This window comes from Sminthopsis crassicaudata, chromosome 2 (genome assembly GCF_048593235.1).
Source record: "Sminthopsis crassicaudata isolate SCR6 chromosome 2, ASM4859323v1, whole genome shotgun sequence".
NCBI lineage: Eukaryota > Metazoa > Chordata > Mammalia > Dasyuromorphia > Dasyuridae > Sminthopsis > Sminthopsis crassicaudata.
Window position 1 is genome coordinate 675,574,788 of NC_133618.1, and position 23,416 is coordinate 675,598,203.

At 45.2% G+C, this 23,416-nt stretch overlaps 1 protein-coding gene across 2 annotated transcripts in view; it reads right to left on the reverse strand.

Moving 5' to 3' along the window:
- Window positions 1–23,416, reverse strand: part of C2H10orf90 (chromosome 2 C10orf90 homolog) — a 130,005-nt gene that overhangs the window by 89,239 nt on the left and 17,350 nt on the right. The window contains exons 1-2 of one of the 2 annotated variants that reach the window (XM_074297155.1): window positions 7,575–7,746; window positions 205–296 (exon numbers count right to left, since the gene is read on the reverse strand). In XM_074297155.1, coding sequence (XP_074153256.1) covers window positions 205–296; window positions 7,575–7,596 — 114 coding nt within the window. In that variant the 5' untranslated portion in view covers window positions 7,597–7,746. Of the gene's footprint in view, window positions 1–204; window positions 297–7,574; window positions 7,747–23,416 lie in introns of those variants that run through there. The other variant, XM_074297154.1, reaches the window with a different exon arrangement.

The window sequence follows — 23,416 nt, forward strand, 5'->3', positions numbered from 1 at the left end:
CATTTCCCAATTACATTTGGTTTGGGCACTTGCCACTTTTGGCACTGTAGACCACAAAAAATACATGCTTATCTGTAAGTCATCTAAGCCCACACGTTCACGATTTCCACGGCGTAAATTCAGTTCAAAATGCAGGAATCCCAGCTGATGGTCCCATTTTAAAAACAATGTGTTTTATGTCTAGATGTCAGACGCATGTATTACCTTAGCGTAGTCAGGTTTCTTCTCTGCAACCTCGGACTGAAGGCCTCTGAGGGAAAGCCGACTGCTCTCATCATAGGGGCTTGCCTGGAGTCCTAGGAACAAGGAGAAATTGCCTCGCTTTAGAACATCCTCAAGACAGGCTCCTCTAGCACCGATAGCAGCTACAAATGTCGGCACTAACTCACATTTTATATCAACAAGCAGATCAAAGGGTTTTTCTTTCTGCCCTGGATAAATCCCTTCCATTCCTTGATTTATTTCTTCAGTAGTCAAAATCTCTGGCATGGGCTTGCAACGATACGTTCTTGGGTGAGTGGTGGGTGGATTGACAAGGCATCCTTATTTTTTTTTCTTTTTTGCTGAGCAATTGGGATTAAGTGACTTACCCAGGGTAGCACAGCCAGGAAGTGTTAAGTGTCTGAGACCAGATTTGACCCCAGGTCCTCCTGATTTCATGGCTGGTGCTCTACCCACTGCACTACAGAGCTGCCCCCATCTTTATTATTTCTAAGGACATTCCTCCCCCTTTGGAGACTCCACCCTAGTGATGTGCAAGACCCATGTCCTATCCTTCAGGGCATAAAAGAAAAGAAATTTTACCTCCTTTTTTCTTTCTTTCTTTTTTTTTTTTTAACCTCCTTCCTAGGTAAAATCAGCCTCTTGCTTCATTGATTGAGGGAAGACATTATTTCACTTTTCTGTTCTATCCCCAGCTTTTATCACAGTCCCTAAGCACTTAATGTGGACTGACTGATTGATACTTCAAGGTGCAGCAAGGTCCTTATAATTCAATTCAATAAATGGTGGGCCTTGGGTTGACAATAAACAAAAATGAAATGGTCGCTGCATTCAACCAGTTCGGATTCTACCGGGGCCAACGATCCGTACACTGCTAAGTCCATCAGTCAGTCAACAAACATTTATAAAGTGATGAACAACAACCAGCAAAGGACACTGAGGAGGAACCGTTATAGATCTAGAGAGAGAATTGGGAGTTCGTCACAAAAACCCAGGGAGGAGAAAGTCTGCAAGAGAGAAAGATCAATAGTATTACATGCTTCAGAGGACTCAAAGAGGATGAAGACTGAGAGAGATCCATCACATCTGTCACTTAGATCGCCTGTAGCTTTGGAGAGAAGAGTTACAGCTGAGGAGCGAGCCAGCAATGAGACTAAAAGGGGGAGAGACGCCTTGAGAGGAGAGAGAGAAGAAACGGGAGGCGACAGCTTTTTCTGGAGTCCGCTGGGAAGGGGAAGACAGGTGTACAGTGTGATGGCGAGGGGCTGAGAGCGCTCAGTGAGAGGTTTTGTTTAAGGAGGTGGGAGACCTTGGCATGTTTGCAGCCACCGAGAAATGAGCCAGGAAATAGCGAGAGATTGAGAATTAGAGGGAGACACGATTCTGGGGGCAATCTGCTAAAGGAGAGAGAGGATCAATGGTGCACGAAGGAGGCTGACATTAGTAAAGAGAAAGACCCCTTGGATCAGACTGAAGAAAGGAGGAGTGAACAGGGGTGGATGGGGAATGGTGAAAGGTTTGGAGAGGTCTATTCGGGGAAAAGAGGGATCCTAGAGCATGGTCTCAGTTTTCTCATGCGGAGGCGACGTTCTCAGCTGAGGGGGGAGGGTGCGGGGGGCTTTGAGGAGAGACAGGAAGATTTAGGACAGATGCTCTGTGAAGAATTATCAGCTAGAAATCTGCTCATTTTAATGCAGACTGGTAGTGGTTATTGGTATCTTTAGTCATGGCATCACTATTATTTTCCATATTATTCCCTTCCTCCTCCCTAAAAGCCAGCTCTTATAATGAAGAACAAGAGGAAAAAATGGCAGAACCAAAACATTGGTCAAATTGACTTTATGGGGGGGGACTCCCATCTACAGAGTGGGGGGCCACCCTGCTGCTTCCCAGACACTGGGGGGCAGCAGCTTTGGACCTCGATATTTATAAATCCAATAAAGAGGCAGAAAATCAGCCTATTGTCATCTGCTGCATGCAGATGTAGGGAAGTAGGGCTCGTGACCCTGGGACCGCCCATGCCATCTTAGCTGGAGTGGACAGTAGGCAGTCTGTCTTCTGAGGCCCCAGAGCAGGGCATGAGGTGGGCCAGGGCCCGCGGCTCTCGCCTCTGTCCGCTCCTGAGCAATTTCCCTGAGGTCCCTGTAGGATGGAAGCTGCCCTGTAGAACCCGTCTCCTTTCCCCATTTAAAAGACCCACCTGCCTCCGTCAGAACCGTTGGTTTGAAAGGCCTTTTCCACCCAGGTGGGATTGTTTCTAGGGAAGAATCTGACTCTCATCAGAGAGTCCAAGATGATGCTCCTTTTCTCCTTAGGAAATGAGAAATCCCATCCCATTTCTCATAACAGTCCTGGAGTAAAGGTATAGTAAGGACTATTTTTCCCATCCCAGGGGAGAAAACTGAGGTAGAGAGAGGTCAAAAGATTTGTTTAAATTGTTTTTTTTTTTAAATTAAGGATGGAAGGGAAGAAAAAAGAAAGAGAAAAAAAGCAAGAGTAGAAGGAAAGGAAGGTGGGAAGGCAAGAAGGCAGGCAGGCCAGAAAAAGAAAGGAAGGAAGGAAGGAAGGAAGGAAGGAAGGAAGGAAGGAAGGAAGGAAGGAAGGAAGGAAGGAAGGAAGGAAGGAAGGAAGGAAGGAAGAGAGAAGAAGGAAGGAAGGGAGGGAGGGAGGGAGGAATGGAAGAAGGGAAGAAGGAAGGAAGGAAGAGAGAGAAGGAGGAAGGAAAGGAGGGAGGGAGGGAGGAATGGAAGAAGGGAAGAAGGAAGGAAGGAAGGAAGGAAGGAAGGAAGGAAGGAAGGAAGGAAGGAAGGAAGGAAGGAAGGAAGGAGGAAGGAAGGAATGAAGGGAAAAGAGAAGGAAGGAAAGTAAAGAGGGAGAGAAGGAAGGGAGAGGAAGGAGAAGGGAAGAGGAGAAAGAGGGAGGGAAGGAGAGGAAGGGGAGCTTATGTGCCATGTAGGGATATTCCCTGAGAAGTTCCAGGGGATTGCTAGGCACAGCTCTCACACAGATGCATGAATTCTTTTGCAGTGTTTTAATGAGGCTCTTACAAGATGAAGGGAGCAGCCAAAGGCTAGGAGAGCCGAGTGAAGTGCCCCGAACTGGCCCCCAAGTGAACCTCTAATTTAAAAAAAAATGAATTTAAAATAATGCTGATCACTGCCCCAGAGGGATTCGGGATTTTTGGATCAATCCAGTCTCCCCAGTACGCCCAGGGGTTCTGTCTAGGGTGGAGGGTAAGCCCGAGGAAAATGCTTTCTCTCTTGAACCCCCCAATGGGACTGCTTCCACTCCTCCTGGAACTTCATTCCATCCATCCTCCACTCCCACAGGTGAGCATGGCAGCCCCAAATCTGGGGGTAGGAGGCCTGGGAAGCTCATTCACCTCAAGTGTTCAGGATAGGGTGGAGTCCAAGCTCTCTCTCCTAAGCTAGAGGTTGGGTCTCTTTATGACTCCCATCAATATCCAAGGTGAGCATGCCCCTCCAGTGGACAAGCTGGACCCGAGGAGGAGATTGGAGCATGCTCAGCTCAGAGTCTGGACCCCAAGCTGGAGGGAGATACATCCATCATTAGCCAGGAAACTAAAGGCAAGAGCATTTTCTAAGAATACTGAACAAGCAGGCCTCCCCCGAGCATTGTGGGACTTTGGGCGTGTGCTGGACTCTTCTGGGATGGTAGGAATCCCATGGAGGCGGCCCTCCTTCCCCCCATGCCAGAAATGTCCCCCCTCTTCACCTCCATCTTTCAGAATTTCTGGTTTCTTTTCAAAGTTCAGCTCAATCTCCTCTCCTTCAGGAGCTTCTCCCCAGCCCCAAGATGCTTCTCTCCCATCACCTTCCATCTCCTCCCATGTACCTTGTGATTCACTTATTTTTGCCCTTAGAATGAAATCTGCTTGACTCTCTGGTGGATGAAAGACCTTGGTGTGGTCTAGGGTGGGAGCCTTTTGATTCAGTTTCCCTTTTGTGGAGTTTCCTTTCCAAACAGGGAATTTCCCCACTGGTTAATCCTGAACCAGGCTTTTGATAACCTGTAACCCCAGGACTGACGGTCACCTGTGACTCATGCTTAGAATCAAAAAAGGGGGCTTCGTTATATGTCTGGTCAATCTGTAATGGTTATAACCCTGTCCCTCCCTTTCCTTTATTAGCAAATTTCTATCATCAGGGCAGAGGAGCAGTAGAAATTTTGTAAGTTCAAGATTACAACTATTAATGAATAGATTGATAATGGAACATTTCTGAGCCACTATAATAGAATACAAATTTGAAAAATCTTATCATTTTACTTTATATTTGTGTTCCAATTATAATATGGGGATGATAGATATCCTCCTAAATGGAGAATTAGAAAGGTGATAAGCCCAGGATGTGATGTAAAAGCTTTCTAATTAAACAGAATGGTAAATCTTGAGAAAGCAACAGGATTAGACTTTTCCAAATATATCTAGTGTGGAAATTCAGGCTCAAAAATGAATTAAGAATTTTATATATGAAATTATATTGATAATTATAAGTAAAGTTCCATTTTAATGGGATTTGATAATTTTTTTGATAATTTTAAAATATAGAAACAAGAGTTTGTTTTACAAATAAAAGCATGAATTTTTTAAGATTCTTAAATCATGTTTGGGGCAGCCAGAAACTGGAAACTGAGTGAGTGCCCATCCATTGGAGACTGGATGAATAAAATGTGGTATACGAATATTATGGAATATTATTGTTCTGTAAGAAAGATCAGCAGGAGAATTTCAGAGAGGCCTGGAGAGACTTCCAGGAACTGATGCTGAGTGAAATGAGCAGAACCAGGAGATCTTTATATACTTCAATAATAATACTGTATGATGATCAATTCTAATGGACGCCACGTAGCCCTCTCCAACAATGAGATGAACCAAATGAGTTCCAATAGAGCAGTAATGAACAGAACCAGCTACACCTAGCGAAAGAACTCTGGGAGACGACTGTGAACCACTACGTAGAATTCCCAATCCCTCTAATTTTGTCCGCCTGCATTTTGGATTTCCTTCACAGGCTAATTGTACACTATTTCCAAGTCTGATTCTTTTGTACAGCAAAACAACTGTTTGGACATGTATACATAGATTGTATTTAACTTATACTTTAACATATTTAACATGTATTGGTCAACCTGCCAACTGGAGGGGGGAGAGGGGAAAAATTAGAACAAAATGTTTTGCAATTGTCAATGCTGAAAAATTACCCATGCATACAATTTTTGTAAAAAAAATTAATTAAATAAATAATTTTAAAAGATTCTTAAATCAGAGAATCTAGGTAAAGATTAAAAACAGCAAGTAGTATATTAACAAACTGAAATTCTCTGAAGTTTTAGTTTGGAGAACCAAATGTAAGAGATGGTAATAAATTGTATTGTCTTCTTGTTGGCAGATCTCAGCAGAATTATCTGAGAGTGAGCCAGAGAAGCAGAGCCCTTTTCGGAGCTGTCCTGAGGATGAAGTCTATCCCAGAATTCCCAAGAGAATCTCTCTAGGAAGCAGAAGGCTCTACGGGACATCTGGGACTCAAAATATGCTGATTAAATGAACACCAAGAGAGGGTTACTAGGATACAGGGAGACGATGTTAGTTAATATTGATGATCATCACTGTATTGTTTTGCCCTTTCATTTCATGGTGTTTGTGTTTATGTTTAAGTTTTCTTGGTTACCTTGGTGACATGTAAATCTCCCCTCTCAAAATGAGTTCATTGTGAGCACTCGAAGCATTGGATCTGTACTTCTGATTATGGATTTAAGGAAAAACTCATGGATTTGGCTTTTGGATAAGTGATCCATGGGGGGAGGGGACTCATTCTTCCCCCTATATCAAAAGAGGGAAATTGAGGAAATTGAGGGATCAGGACAGTGCATGGTTAATTATGGGTCTAGCGAGAACCACGTTGACTCCATCTTGTGACTTATTCTGGAACGAGCCCAGTTCTCTTTCTATTCAATTATGGGCCTAGTCCAATTTCTGTACTGTGAGAAAACTTTATTCAATTGTGGGAATTGGAAGGAAACCTTATTGTATTATTTGAATCTAGCCCTATGTGGCTGGGAAGCCGGACAAGCCCTCCTTGCCCTGGCTCTCCCCATCTCTTACCCCCCCCCAAATGCTTAGAGATCCCTAACGAAAGACCTGGATTGTGCTGACCAGAAATTCTGTCAGAGCCAAGGATTGATGGGAGAAATTTTCTCACAAATGTACATCTCAAGCAAACCATCTGTCTCATCTGGAAACTGGCGCCATATTGATCAATCAATTATCCTTTCATTGCTCACAGACACTGGAGCGTTGGGCGGGGGGGAGACACCACGTTTTCTGGGGTCAGGGCTTTGCACCTGTTGGCTTTCCCCTCTTAACCTGTAAAGTCCCTAATCTTTCCTCCAACTGGAAATCAGATGGCCTAATCTTGTATCCTAGTGAGTCGTTTTCTCTTAATTGACCTTGTTTTTAAGGCATCCCCCTGTATTGGGGGTCCAGTGCTGAGGCCTTATAAGGAAGGGGTCTCAGTCCAGTTTGGGACAGCTGGCACGAATTGTTTAATAAACTGATAGAAACAGAAGCGCAAACCTTTATTTCCTCAGTCACTTCATCTTTCCCCTCCAAGTCCGGGGTCAGTTTTTGTTTTAATCCTGCGTCCTTAGCTCTGAGCAGGGGGCCTGGTTCGTATTTAATAAACGTCTGACGCTTGGCTAGTAACTGATTTTTATGTAGGGTGTCCCAATAGTCTGAGTGCACTTTAAAGCTTTAATGGTCTAAACTAGACTTTGTAACTCAGTTCCCACATGAAGCTTCACACCAGCCCCATGAGGTGGATGCTGCAAGTATTACTGTGAGGAAACTGGGAAAGGTGGAGGGGACACCACATGCCCAGGTTCACACAGCGGCTGGATCTGAATTCAGTCTCCCTGACCTCAAGTCCCAGGCTCTGTTTGATACCCTATGCTGTTTCTAGAAGGAATTAGTACTTATTTCCATCCCCATAATGTGGATTATATGTATAGACCATTTGTTATCCAAAGCTTTGTTCCGTGTATTTGTAGTATACCTAAAAGAAACTTTAAAAAACCTCATCCTTGGGCATTTTGGCCATGCCTTGAAATGACAAAGGTCAAACATTTATTGGCTTGTAACACTGCCTTGTCTGTGCCTCAGTTTACCCATCTGCTAAAGCAGGGAGTTGGACCTGATGATCCAAGACCCTTGAAGCCCTCAGTCTCAGAGCCTGGGGGTCTCCTCTGCTGGAAGAGGAGGGTCACTGAGGGCTCTCTCATCACCTCGGTAATTCTCGGGTCGGAGTGGAGTCTGGGGAGAAGTCACACCATACCTGCCGTGGCTGGGCTGAACATACTTTACTGACGTTTTAAAGACCTGGTTTTTGACGCAGGAGTGAGGCTGAACAAGGACCAAAAGGAGCCGCTTAAACTTGAAAAAAACAAACCAAAACTGCTTCTCTCGGGACTCTGCCTCCAACCCTACTGGGGGCTAGAGGGTGGCGGGGGTGCTCAGGTGGGCTTAGAATGTTTACATGGCAACGAGGTCAGGACGGAGGGTTCTGGCTTCCAGGTGTGGCGGTTAGGGATCAGCCAGCGGCAGTCAGGACCCTGCAGGCCAGGAATACGGGGCCATGAGGTGGCCCAGCAGGGCCAGAGTGGCCTGACCAGTCTCTGACACATTCTAAGTGTGGACTCCGGGCAAATCGCTTCAGCCTGCCTACCTCAGGTTCTTCACCTGTAAAATAAGCCAGAGACGGAAACGGGCAGCCCCTCTGGGGTCTGGCAAGAAAACCCAAAAGGGGCACCAGGAGTGGTCATGGCTGCCCTCAGGCATGTGTGGCCCAGAGACAAGATGGCTCAGAAAGCCCCTTTGACTTTCCCACGAATGTTGCCCAGTTTAAAGGCGGGCTCTTTGATCCTCCTTCCCAAGAGAACATGAGTCATTTTATATTCTTTCTTAGCAGGCTGCCCGACTTCCAATCCTGCACATTCTTAGCCAATTTTGTTTAGATGGATTTCTTCTTTCCCATGTTTAAAGATTGTGTTAAGACACATTCAGATACTTCCAGAAGAACTTGGAGCCACTAAAAGCTGAGTTGAAATTCCACCTTTCACATCTAGGGATTGTGTTAACCAGCTGAATCACTTCACTTGTTTCCTCATCTTTTAAACGAGGAATAAACCTAACTGCCCAGGTTCCTGAGGAGCTCAAATGAAATCATGGATGTCAGGCATTCACAAGTTTAAGTCTGTTAGATATGGCCTTTCCTCCCTCCTTCATTTTTCTCCTTCCTCTCTTCCTCCCTTCCCTCCCTCCTTCCCTCCCTCCTTCTCTCCCTCCCTCTCTCCCTCCCTCCCTTCCTTCCTTCCTTCCTTCCTTCCTTCCTTCCTTCCTTCCTTCCTTCCTTCCTTCCTTCCTTCCTTCCTTCCTTCCTTCCTTCCCTCCCTCCTTCCCTCCCTCCTTCTCTCCCTCCCTCCCTTCCTTCCTTCCTTCCTTCCTTCCTTCCTTCCTTCCTTCCTTCCTTCCTTCCTTCCTTCCTTCCTTCCTTCCTTCCTTCCCTCCCTCCTTCCCTCCCTCCTTCTCTCCCTCCCTCACTTCCTTCCTTCCTTCCTTCCTTCCTTCCTTCCTTCCTTCCTTCCTTCCTTCCTTCCTTCCTTCCTTCCTTCCTTCCTTCCTTCCTTCCTCCCTTTCTCCCTCCCTTTCTTCCTCCTTCCCTCCCTTTCTTCCTCCCTCCCTCCCTTCCTTCCTTCCTTCCCCAATCCCATCACTAGTTCCCTTCTCCCTTTCTGCTCCCAAGAGAAAAAAGATTAACAAAGCCTTTGGAAGGATTACACGAATAATCAAAGCAGACTTTCCCATTAGCTTTGTCTTTGGGAATGAGAAGAGACCTAATGCACCTTCCTAGGAGGCCGGGTGAGGAGGAGTCCCAAGGCCCCGGCTGTGGGAGCCGGGGATCTCCTCCTCAAGGACTTGGGCCCCTCTGGGCGGGGCAGGCCGCCTCTGAGGAGCATCATAACCCAGCCCTGCCCCTCCCCCATGTGGGCTGTATGAAGCCTTTCTGAATCTGGGTGGGCGGCACTCAGTCCCTCACCAGGTCTGAGGTGCCAGTGGGCACAGTGAGGGGCAGAGCCACAAGGGGGAGAGCTCTTGGTGCCTGCTGGATGTTCCCTGCTGGGGTTTGCCCAGTCTGCCCCCCATGGCCTCTTTCCTCCTCTCAGTCTCTGAAGTGTAGATGCCATTCAAGGTTCAGAGCAATGCCCGCCTTGTACGTGAGACTCCCTCTTACTCCCAGTTATGACTTCTCCCTCACCACAATGTTACTCTATTTTCTGCAAAGAAGGCAGGCAGGAGGCTCAGGGGTTAGAGCCCGGGGTCTGAAGCCAAGCTGAGTAATCCTAAATCCTTTAATTTCTTTCTGCCTCACTTTCCTGATCTGTAAAATGGGGATAACTAAAAGCATCTCTTTCAGAGGGTTATTGTGAGAATCAAAAGAAACAATAATTGCAAATTATAGTATAATAGTATAATTTACTATGGTAAATTATTATAGTAAATAGTAAGCTCTATATAAATGTCAGCTCTCATCATTATATACTTTCTGGTCACTTATAAGTGACCCTCCTGTTCCCCTCAGCAGAACGTCAGCTCTTTCAGGGCAGAAGGCCTTTGCATTTCACCTCTGTTTTCTCCTTCACTGTTGTCTCAAGTTGCCCCCAAGTCTGTGATTCCAACACTCGCGCCCTCCCAAGGACGCTGGGAAGTGTAACGGGCCCACGCGCAGGAGATTCAGGATCGGGGGTGACCCAAAGGGCGGCAGGAGGAGGCAGGGGGAGGGGGCGTTGGGTCACCAAGGGGGTAACTTGTAAGAAACAGCAGGAAACCTGCCGGCAAGGACCCCGGAGGTAGATGGGTGATGAGTCCAGTGGGAGGGCTGGTGCCCTCTGTGCCATTGGCATAAAGTATCTAAAGGAAGACCTGCGTCACTTAGGGGCAAATCCTCCCTGGGGGGGGGGGACGTAGCCACACTGAGGAGATGCCAGACTCATCAAAAAAAAGTCCCTGAATTTGATGAATTTTCTAGTGACTCCCCTCACCCCACCCAAGGCAGGACTAGGAACAAGTTGGGAGGGATGAAACAGGAGGCTTATACTCCCTCTGGTCAGGGCTGTCCCAAAGGGGAGTGGGAGGCAGCAGGTTCCCCAGAACTGCAGAATTTCCCAGAAGGACAGAGAGCCACCTGCCTCCATGCTCTCACAGGAAGGTGAGTTAGGGGCCGGACAGCTGCCGGGGGCCCTTTCATCTCTGACATTCTGCGAGTCCATGGAGCCCAACCTCTGGAACGAGGCAGGAAGCAAGGCTGCTCTCTCCTACCCTGGCCTGCTTCCCTCGCCCAACCTGGGAGCAAGAATCCCTACCTAAGGCGGCTCGTCCCCCGCCATCCCGGCAGAATCACGTGGCGTCGGGCGTCTGTCCTTGGGTGGGCACCGAGAACCGGGCCTGCCCAGGCCCCCAAACTGGAAACAAAGACCACGGAGCTTCTGCCCATGAACCTGGAGCTCAGGGAGGGCGACGACAGCAGAGGCGAGCTGAGGAAGGGGCTCGTCGGCACATGCTCCTTCCTGCCTCCCTCTAATTATAATCTGCACGTCAGACAGCTGGAAAGGCAGCTGTAATCACGCTGCCCGTCTCGGAGTGTAGCGAAGGAGGCTCGGCCTTCTCCTCTGGGAGGGGGGACAAAGATGCTGGAGAGGGAGGTCAGAACACACCTCCAATGAGGACTGAAGGGTGCACGAGCACAGTGGGGAGAAATGGGCTGAAGGGAGGCCTCCATCACCACCTGTCATGAGGCAGGAGAGGGAGGCCCTCAGTGGAGGAGGAGAGTGTCTGGGAAACAGGGCTATACATTCGGGAAGGGTTTCTTAGCAACAGTACCCAGAGCTACCCTGGCCAGGTGCTCCCAGCCTGGACTAGAGAGGAATGGCAACTAGAAGGAGGCAAGGGGCTCCGAGGGTCATCTTGTAAGCAGGGCCCTGGGGGGACGTTGACAGCTGAGACACTGGGGATGGCTTCTGTGTCCCCGGCTTCTAGCTCCGATCTGATCGGGCACAAAGCCAGGTATGTGCTGAACCGTCAGAATAGGAGAGATGACAAATATGATGAATACAGAGAAACGAGGGAAGGCTGCTCTCCAACTAGGAGGCAGAGGGAAGCGAGCGGAAAGCCACGTGCACACGGCGACTGCAGAACGAACATCACAAGTGAACGTGGAAAAGTGAGACCGAGCTGGACCTAATGAAGAGATGGGAGAGGACTGTTCCCCCACTCTTTGCGGAGGTATACAATAGCAGGTTTCTCATCTTGTTTATTAGGTTTTGATGATTTTGCCCTCCCCCTACTATATATATATATATATATATATATATATACACACACACACACACACACACACACACACACACATATATATATATATATACACACACACACACACATATATATATATATATACATAAAATACTTGTTATTTGCAAAGCACTTAACAAGTGCTAGAAAATTAAAGAAAATTGTAATTAAAGAAAATTGCCTCCCTCAAGCAGTCTCTTGTCTAAGGGATCTATTTTCTTTACCAAGACTTTTTATTTTCAAAACACATGCACGGATAATTTTTCATCATTAACCCTTGAAAAATCTTGTGTTTCAATTTTCCCTCCCTTTCCCCCATCCCCTCCCTTAGATGGCAAGTGATCCAATATATGTCCAATATGGTAGAAATATACCAACATATGCATACACGTTTATACAATTCTCTCGCTGCCCAAGAAAAAGCAGATCAAACAGGAAACAAGTGAGAAAGAAAATAAAGTGCAAGCGAACAACAAGAAGAGTGAAAATGTTACATTGTGAACCACACTCAGTTCCCGCACTCCTAAAGGATCAATTGCCAACATAGAAGTGAGGGAATATAAGCAACTACTTAAGAAGACGTAAAGATCACGGTAGAGATCAACCCTTTCATTTTACAAATGAGGAAACTGCCGTCAAGAGAGTGGAAAGTCTTGCCCAACATTTCACTAGCAACAGATAGCAGCACTCAGCTGCAGTACAGATCCTCAGAGTTCCAATCCAGCATTCTTTCTGCCACTCCACACAGAACCACCTTCAGTATTACTTTTCCCCCGGAATGGGCCGTGTCATCCACTGGAACAAAGGGTTCTGCCATTTTGTTTGCTGTTCTAAATTAAGCTTTGTCTTTAGACCAGCAAATAAACTTATTATCCCATTATTCTTAAAAACAACAATGACGACGACTCCTTGTTATAAGGGACATTCTTTGTGAGGTATGAGAGGGAGAAATATGGGGGCAACTCAGGAGATGTTGACGTGAAAGAGCAATAAGAACTCTTACATGTTAATTTTGTCACAGGCTTGACTGGATAGAAAAGACTGACTTCTCTAGACCCCTTTTATTCTGTCTCAGATGAAGGAATGCTCATTTTCTTTGGTTCATTCCATTAAAAATCATAGGAACCCCTCAAAGGTGGGGGGAATTGTATCCCTGACCCCTGTGCAACCAAGCCAGGCCCATAATCCTTGCTGACTGACTGACTGACCACACAGTAGGGACGTAGGAAAGACTTAAAAGATTACTGGTAAAAAGGTGACTCAGGGAGCAAGGGGCTAAAGCAGGCTTGGAACGCGAGTCCTCCAGGCTCCCGGCACTAAGCCACCACTTTGGATGACCACAAGCCTCTCAGACTCAAGTACTTTAAGGCAGTTCGCTTTGCAAGAATGAAAGCCCCTTGAATTGATTTCCAGTTCTCTTCTATTTCCTCCCTGTCTCTTCCCCTCATTGGGAGTGGAAAGCTGATTTCTAACTGTGCTGGTCAGCAGCTCTTACATGGCCTCCGAGTGTGGGCAACCAGCTTCAGAACTCTGTGAAAATTAGCTCGGAAAACCAGATAAAAGATGGCGAGGAATCTCTGACTCTGACAGTTGGAAAAGCCTTTAAGGTAGCCTAGGATACCCTCCTCCCCCTGTCCCCCACCTGTGGTGCCCTTGATACTGCCGCGAGTAAGGAAAGCCTTGGCCTTGCAGCCGGATTTCAGATTCTGCCTCCAGCCTGAGAGCTGGGATCCTGTGACCCAGCTAGCAGTCAGCAATGGGATGGGGCAGCTTGAGGATAATCTGGATCAGACACAGAACCCTTAGGGTGGGACACAGCATCGGGGGGACTTTTAGGAGCAAACGAATCTAGAGTTCCATTTTGGAGGGCAGCCGCTTTAAGAAGAGCAAGAGAGGATGTTTTTTCAGTTAACTACGTATGACAATCCAAGGGGATCTGGCTTGGGAAGAAGAGACGAAGGAGGAGAAGTGGGCTATGAAATATTAAAATCTGGTGGAACTAATTGGCCTTCCTCTCATTCTCTGCACCCACACCGTACCTCTGGGGCCATGGAGGCCTCCTGGAGCCCAGTGGGAGGGTTTAATTCCCCAGAAAAACAAGTGAGAAAGAGGATGACAAATGAAGCATCCACTTTTTAATCTTAAGCAGATTTGAGGGGGAAGAGGAGGAAGGAATGTACACATGTTCATATAGCTTTTCAGATTTTTTCTTAGTAGATGAACAGTAGGAGAAACCAATGGGAAAATGTAATTTACAAAATCTTAGTCACATATACTAGAAAGAGCATCGAACGTGGAGTCCAAAGACATGGTTCTAATGCTGCCTCTGAAACTTGCTAGCAGGTTGACCCTTGAGGGGTCATTTGCTATCTCTGGGGAATTTTCTTGTTTTCAGACAACAGGGATTGTAATGTTTGATCTTTAGTTTCTCTTCTAGAGTCTATGATCTACAAGGTGATATACAGTGAATTCTAGCATACACAAAGATGTTAAGCACAGGTTAGGGCAAGATGGCGCAAAATAGTAATTTTCATTATAGAATTTGAAATTTCAGATTTGCATTTTATTTACATTTTTCTGTTATTCAACACCTGGCACAGTCTTGCACACTCAGTTTTTCACAGAATCCTAGAGTTGAAGAGATTATTTAGTCAACTCTCATGCAAAGTGGAAATTTCCCCCATGATATCCCTTGACACCAAGTCAACCAGCCTTTGAGCACTTCCATTGAACGGGAAGCTCATGACTTTACTAGGTAGCCCACTGTATTTGGGGCGAGTCCTTGCTCTTAGGAAGTCCCCCAGCCTTGGCTCCCTAGAAATCTGGCTCTCTAGACCATCTGTCCACTGCTTCCACTTCCACCCTCTGGGGTTCTTTTCCTAGAAAACAGCCTGCCAAATGTCTGAAGATGGTCATTTGTTCTTTTATTCAACAGATTTTACTAAGTGCCTCCTATGGGCCAGACGCTGTCCCAGGTGCTAAGGGTACAAAGATTACTGTTATCTCTTCCCCCACAAAAAAGATGGCAGAGTGTCTAGAGCACTGGCCTGGAGTCAGGGAGATCTGATCAATCACTGTGTACCCGCACATCCTTAATCTGTGTTGGCTCAGTTTCCTCACTATAAAATAGGATGATAGCATCTACCTCTCAAGGTTATTTTGAGGATCAAAGAAGTATTCAGTATATCATTTAATATGACACCTAGAATATAATAAGGATTAAATAAGTACTTGTTTCCTGCCTTCTTCCTTCCTTTCTCTCTTTCCTTCTTCCCTTTCTCCCTCCCTCCCCTTCTTTCCTCCCTTCCTCTCTTCTTTTCCTCCCTGTCTCCCTTTTCCCCTCCCTTTTTCCTCCCTTCCTTCCTTATTTTCATCCTTTCCCTTCTTCCTTCTAAAAGTGTGTATTCTATTAGTGGTAGCATATACACCAAGAAGTAAATATAAAATACATGCAAAGTCAATCTGAAAAAGGGGGAAGCTTCTCATGTGATAAATCTGGTGGGCTTTATCTAGCTATCACAGACTCTGCCACTCTTCTTATTCAGCTATTCCCCAGACGCCATTTTGAAGCACTCCACTACGCTAGCGTTTGGCCTAGGGATGCGCCCCATTTATCTACATCCCTCATCCGATACGGCGGGCAGCCCTGGACCAACCCTCCACAACGGGCTCATCCACTGCATGGCCCAGGGAGACTGAGACTCCTTCCATCCGGGTGCTGCTTCTGGCACACAGGCTCAGGCAGCATTAGCCTTTGTCTGACAAGCAAGTCACACACTGTTGGGGAATATTGAGCTTCTGCTCACCCAGAACCCCAGGTCTCTGTCCTATTAGCTGCCACGGCATGTCTTGTCAGCACCCACGGCAGTTCTTGGGTAAATACCAGAAATCTGCAGGATTTAAGGCAAAATCTCAATGGAAGCTTGTTATTCACGGGAAAGTGCCCCAAAGGGCTTAAAGAGATGGCATCCCAGGGGACGCACCAGAGATAACAGGGGCGTCACTCAGTCTGGTGACAAAGGCAAGAAGCCAGGAAATGAGGAAACAAGGAAGGCAGTCAAGAATCCAAGGTCACGTTCAAGAGAGAACATTTCACTTAAAGTAGGATGCTCAACAATGAGATGACCTGAGAGGGGATAAGATTTGCTTGCTCAGGACTTTGGTTTCCAACCAGCTGTTACCTGAATCTGGGCACGCTAGCTGGAGGACCAAAACAGGTCTCTCAATACAATCTAGCCACTGACTTAAACACCTACTATGCGCCACGGATTTTGCTGGGTGTTTGGGATACTAGGACAAAATGAGAAACTGCTCCTATCTTCAAAGAACTTAGACTCCTTTGTCTTTTTCTGTGTGGAATTGATTATTTTGACCCTAAAAGTCAGACTCCATTTATCTTTGCACTTTTTCACCTGCCTCATCTGACCTTGTGTTTTAAGTCCTTCAATAGCATTTGGACTGTGCATCTGTCATTTATTAGCTGTCCTGCCAGCTCTGTGTCACGTGAAGATCTTTCAATCCTTCTCCTATGTTGACATGAGTCCATCAACGATCGTCCCTTATGATCCCATCCTGTCCGTGTGCTGGTTCAGCAAAGCATTGTTCATAAATATTATCTTATGCCTTCCTAGCCAATAGAGTCCAGCTTGAGGTCTCACAACTGAATGTGGGGGTCATGAAATTATTATCAATAAATGTTTGATTTATATACTAATTTTATATCCTATATGCCTGGGGTCATGTAAAAATTTCTCAGGTAAAAAAGGGTTCCAAGGGGGAAAAATTTAAGACTTCCTGGTCTAGAATATGCACGTAACAATATCCCATTTGTTTTTTTCTTCCTTTGATGCTTCCCCCAATATCAGATAGTTTTTTTTTAAATATCCTCTCCCCAACCTTCCACCAGGTTCATAAGTTTCCATTCAGACATACACCTTATGCAGCAATCTTCTCCCACACACAAAAATGGATTAATTAAAAAAAGTCATACTCTGACCCTCCTCTCTACAAATTCCCATCATGAGTTTCACCCACCAGTGCTTGGCCATAGCTCTGAGACTGTAATTATATCAAGTATTTAAGTCTTTTTCTTTGTTACTCCTGCCTGGTGCCTTTGTAGAGAGGTATTTGGGGCTGAAATTATTCCTTACTTATCCTCCCATTAATTTCCCCTGAGAAAGTCTGCTACCTCCTCAACTCTCATTATACCTACGTTGCCCTTGTGGTCCTCCATAGTGCCTAGCTTTATCTAGATAGTTTCTTCCCACTCTCTGAAAATTTACTTGTAGGCCTTTGGAATCATGTATAAAAGTATTTTGCCCATTGGACATACCTTGAAGCTGAGCGATCTGACTTGGGATGGGGTAATTCCCCACCAGGGTAGCCTTTAAGCAAAGCCCCGATGGTCCCATGACTGTAACAGCATGGAGGGACTTCCTAGTTGGATGGATTGCCTGGATTATGAGCCATTTGGGTTGGACTGGATACCTTGCAGCTCTGAGATCCCCCCTGTAGTGTTTATAGTCATTATCCACAAAGGAGAAGAGGTGGGTGGTCTTATCGAGATCCCAGGATCTTGAAGGAATACATTGTGATCAAATAATAATGCCAATAAACAATGCTCTTTGGTTTTCCCTTTGCTTTGTACCTTGACACAAAAAACAATTGCCATCTCTGAAGGGAAAGCCATGGGGCATTTTTACTTTTCTCTTTGCACCTGGCTGATCTCTCCCTACTCCCCTTGTTGCTGCATAAAGTCAAGAAGAGCAATGAAGCAGGAAAACTGAAACCCAGGTGTTCCTGAACTTTTCACACTTGCCAAATATAGTTCCCAATAAGCGTGATCCTTGGGATGACTGGCCACCAGTGGTTTTAATTCTTCCAGGAAGATGCGATGGGCTGCCTCGGGCTCATCCATCATGAATATGGCTGGCAGGAAGACATTGAAATTTGTGCAAAAGTCTTTTCCAACTTGTAATGGGCCATCAGCGCCTACAAGAATTACCTAGATGGTTGAGTGGGTGGATTTCCCTGTTCAAGCACAAAGCCTTTCTGGAAATCTATAATTTGGAAGTAGGAAGAGTTGTTTCTGTAATTCAGGCATGTTTGACTCTATGTGACCTCATAGACTTTTGTCCATAGGGTTTTCTTGGCAAAGATACTGGATTCGCCATTTCTTTTGCCAATATTCCCACATTTTATAAATCAGGAGTAAGGGAATTGTCTGGGGTCACATAGCTAGCAAATGTTGGAGGCTGGATTTGGACTCAGTCTCAGCTCCAAGTTCTGCCCTCTATACACTCCATCAGCTGGCTGCCCCATATGGAAATAGGTTAAATTGGTTTTAGGGAAATGTTAGCTTTTTTATCTAGATTAGGAGGTCCCCAATCCCTTGCTTAATGGTTACTATTGGTGGTAATTGTCCCCTCTCTTCTGAGTCAGCCTTAGGGGCAGGACTCGTGCTCCAGATCTGTAGAACACAACCATACTAATTGTAGGATGGCAACATGGCGCCATGGTCCATGGCATTTCCAGCCAGGAAGGGAAGTGAATTTCTACCCTTTCAAACAAACTCCTATCATCCCTTCCATGAAGTCTTCCCTAATCACTCCCCTCTGTAATGACCTTTGCCCTCAGATGGTGCCATAATGGGAAGAAATGGAATAACTGGTCAGATTCAAGAGTTCAAAGTACCTAACTCTCCTGTTTCCTACCATGCTGATTTTGAATGAGTTATTTAAAAGGGTTTGGGTCTTGTTTTCCCCATTTCTCAAATGAGGGGGTTGGACTAAATAGCCTCTAAGGGAACAAGAGTGGAAATAACAAAAGTTCTGGAGTCCACGGACCTGAGTTCAAATCCCCCCTCAGGTACTTACTACACATCTAAGTCATTCTCTTCCCATGGACCACATCCACGACTGGGATGGAATACGACTGTGCTAGAAGAAATGACGAGCAGGCAGATTTCAGAGAAGCCTGGAAAGACTTCTAGGAACTGATGCAAAATGAAGCAAGCAGAACCAGTACACAGAACACAGCAACCCTGCACCACGAAGAACTCTGAATGACTTAGTTATCTCAGCAACACAACGATATCAAAAAGACTCATGATGAAGCACAGAACCTACCTCCGGAGAAAGAACTAACACTGTCTGAATATAGATGGAGGCATGCTGGTTTTCACTTTCTTTCTTTTTTATTATTCTTCTTGCAAAAAAAAATGACTAATATGGAAATGTTCTACATGTATAATCTAGATCTGATGGCTTACTGTGTCAGAGAAGGGGAGAGAGGGAGGGAAGGAGGGATAGAATTTGGTACTTAAAACTGTTTTTTAACATGGGTGGTGCAGTGAAGAGAGCACTAGCCCTGAAGTCAGGAGGACCTGAGTTCCAATCTGGTCTCAGACACTTAAGGCTCCTAGCTGGGTGACCCTGGGCAAGTCACTTAACCCCAGCCTCAGGAAAAAAATGCATGGTGACCAATGCTTGAGAAGGTAGAGTAATACTTAGCATTTTTTTTTAACCCATTAAGGCTTGCAAAATGTTATCAATTAAATTGCGCATCCCCTTTCAATCCAGCAGTGTCTCTACTGGGTCTGTTTCACAAAGAGTCCATTAAAAAAGGGAAAGGGCCCATGAGTGCAAAAATATGTGTAGAAATTCTTTTTTTTTGTAGAGGCAAGCAATTGGAAATTGAATGGCTGCCCATCAGCTGGAAAATGGCTGATTAAGTTATGATACATGGATGTGATGGAATATTATTGTTCTGCAAGAAATGACGGGCAGGCTGATTTCAGAAAAGCCTGGAGAGGCCTAGATAAACTGATGCGGAGAGGAGTGAGTAGAACCAGATCATTGTACACGGCAATAACAAGATTATGCAATCATTGACTGTGCTAGATTTAGCTCTTCTCAGTGATCCAAGACAATTCTAATAGACTTGGGATGGAAAATGCCATCCACATCCAGACAGAGAACTATAGAGACTGAATGCAGACTGAAGCATAGTATTTTTACCTTCTTTTGTTTGTTTTCTTTTTTATTTCCTGTGTTTTTTCCCTTTTGTTCTGATTTCTTTCTTGCACAACATGATAAATATGGAAATATGTTTTAAATGGCTGTGTGTATTTACCCTATCTCAGGTTGTTTGCTTTCTGGAAGGAGGAGGAGGGAAGGGAGGCAGAGTGAAAAAAAATTGGAACTTAAAATCTTACAGAAATGAATGTTGAAAAATATCTTTACATGCAATTGGAAAATAAAATACAATTGAGGAGGGAAAAGCACTTTTCTGACAGCAGCCTGTAGTTCAAGGATGCTTAGCCTCATTTTACAGATGGGGAGACCAAAGTTCTTAAGGTGGAGTGATTTATTCAGTGTCAGAGAACAGAAACACAATCTGGGATTCAAATGGAGATTTCCTGTGCTGGGTCCTCATACTATTGACCATCAACGAGAGAAAGTGGTGTTGTTATGGACCAGATTGCCCTTGAATCCATGGTAGACTTCTCTAAAAATCCCACCAAGCAACATCAAAGAATGAACAAGGAGAACACGAAGTAGAGTTCAAAACCCAAACCAAACCCAAACCCTCCAAGATTCTGAAAGCACACGAGTGTTTTTGTATACGATACAGATCCCGGATATTCCAAGATTACCCATATCCCCCCTTTCTCCCCCTTCTATTCTGGACCTTAGCCAGAAGATGCTGATGACCCTCAGATCAGGCAAACACAAAAATACAAAACTCGAGCCCCATGGAAAAAGGGTCCCCGCTTATCTTTACCTCCAACAAAAGACGCAGGTAATTGCTTTTTTATCTCGGGGCTTTGAAGGGGAAGCCTAAAGCTGAAGCAAAGCTTGATATTGTGGCTTAAGTGGAAGGTGCCCAAATCCTTCCCTTTCTGTCCTTTTCCTGAGTACCAGGAGGGAAATAGCTTGACCTCTACTGAGGGCCAAGAGAGGAAGGACTGGGGCCGGCCAAAGGAAAACCTGAGCCGGGCGATTCCACCAGCTGACGGCTGGCTCTTCAGTGACAAGTTCTAAATTGTTATAAAGTCTGCTCGCAGGGCCGGTACCTAAGCAGGAGAGGCTGGAAGGGGGGCTACACCTATGCCCAGAGATGGGAAGCCTGGCGCCAAGAACCCAGCAACTCCATCAAACGTCTTCCCGAAGGACTCGGAAGGAGCCCAGCCACAGAAGGCACTGTGGACCACAAAGCAGCAGGCTCTGGATGCAGGAGGGAGGAGGCAGGACCTTGTGCTTTCATCCCCCGTCAGCGTTGCTTTGTGACATTTCTTCCCTGGCTCATCTTCTCATCTTCCCCATGCCCTCAGATCTTCAGGCTCTGCTCTGGGAACTTTGAAAGCGTTTTTGCTTCTCAGAGATAGGTTCCCTGTACTGGAGAGAAGGGACTGCCATCACTCGTGAAGTTTTATAATTTCCAAACCACAGAATTTGTGGTTCAGAAGGAACTGCAGAGGAAATAAAATCATAGAATCACAGAGAGCTAAGGCTGGATCTCAGAGATCACCAGCTGGCACAGTCCATAACATACTGGACTCAGACTCGGGGAGACTGGGCTTCGGATTTTACCTCTGACCCTTCCTCACTTGGAGCCATGAGCAGATCCCTTTTGGAAGCCTCAGCTTCTGTATCTGTAAAATGGGTACAAGGAAAGGGCTAACAGTGTGGAGGGGATGATCGATCTTTAAATCTATACGTATGATAACCTGAGGATTAATTTCCCCAGCTGATAGTTCAGCTCAGCCCCTGCCCCCTTCTAAAAAAAACGTTGTATTTTTATGTTCATGAATGTACAACTATTCATAGATTTAAGTGTAGAGGGGGCTTCTGAAGCCAATAAAACAACCCCCTAACTTTACAGGTAAAGACATTGAAATGATGAGAATTTTCCCAAGATTCCCCAGGTAGAAGGCCAGAGCTGGGAATTAACTCTGGAATTCTTGCTCTTTCCACAACTGTAAGCTCCTTGAGGACGGGGGCTGTTTTATTTTATCAGCATTTCCGACCCTCTCAATTTCAGGAGGCACATTTATGAATCCCTCATGTCTCAGGGGGGATGCAAGCTGAGTATAACTCATCCCACCAAGCTAACTTCTAAACAGAACAAGAGAGCCTGACCAGTCAATGAATTATGAAATATTTAGTATGTTGATGGAAGGCATATTGCCAGCTGAAGCAACAAATGCCTTTGGCTGGTTGCCCAGAAGCTGTGAGCAAAATTAACTCGGAAGTTCATTAAACCTTTGCGACCCAAGCCCGCACGGGGAAAAGACCAGGGTCTTCCTGGAGTCACTGAGCAAGGAAGAGGAGCAGCTCAGTATGCTAGAAGGAGCCATTTCTGCCCCCAAAAGGTCAAGTATTCTTCAAATCCTTTGTATGTCACTTGCTCGGGAGGAAAATGGGTGACTGGGAACAGCTGTGGAGGGCTGAGGTTTCCAAAAGTCAGAAAAGACATATACAGGCCTGGGATATGTGGGGGATGTGCAACATAATCCTTTGTAACAGAAGGCAGAAATACTCTATGGTCTAGCCATCTCTAACCAAGACAGGAAAACAAAATGGCAGCCAGTTGTATCTAGTAAGCAGCATGGGAAAGAGAAGGCGGCTGCTATAAATCACACTTCCACAACAATATTGTTAATAATAATGCCTAGCATATTTGCAGTGATTTACATCCATCACCTCATTTGAGTCTCACAAAAATCCCACAAGGAAGTTTCTATTACGAGGCCCATTTTATTTTATTTTATTTATTTTATTCTGTTTTCTCAATAGTATTTCATTTTCCAAATACATGTAAAAATAGCTTTCAACATTCATTTTTGTAAGATTTGTGTTCCAATTTTTTCCGTCTCTCTCTTACCGCCTGACTCCCCAAGACAGCAAGCAATCCGATATAGTTTATCCATGTACAGTCCTTCTAAATGTATTTCCATACTTGTCATGTTGTGCAAGAAAAATCAGAACAAAAGAGAAAAACCAGGAGAAATAAAAAGCAGGCAAACAAGCAAAAAAGGTGAAAATACTACCCTTTGATCCACACTCAGTCGCCACACTACTCTCTCTAGGTATAGATGGCATTTTCCAACCCAAGCCTATTGAAATTATCTTGGATCACTTGGATTTCTGAGAAGAGCCATCATACCTGATCATCACACAATACTGTGTATAATGTTCTCCTTATTCTGCTTGCTTCCCTCAGCATCAGTTCTTGTAAGTCTCTATAGGCCTCTCCAAAATCATCTTGCTGATGGTTTCTTATAGAAAAATAATATTCCACAATATTCATATACCTTCTCTTAATTCAGTCATTCCCACTGATAAGCAGCTTCCCTGTCACTACAAAAAGGACTGTCACAAACATTTTTGCACAAGTGAGTCCTTTTCCCACTTTTATGATCTCTTTGGGATATAGTCCCAGCACAGACACTATTGGATCAAAAGGTGTGCACAGTTTTGTAGCCCTTTGGGCATAGTTTTAAATTTCTTTCCAGAATGGTGGGATCATTTCACAACTCCACCAATAATGCATCAGTGTCCCAGTTTTCCCACATCCCCCTCCAACATTTATCACTATTTTTTCCTGTCATCTTAGCCAGTCTGAAAGATACAAAGTGGTACCTCAGCGTTCTCTTAATTTGCATTTCTCTAATCAATAGTGATTTAGAATATTTTCTCATATAATTATAAGTGGCTTTAATTTCATCTGAAAATTATTCATATTCTTTGACTATCAATTGGGAAA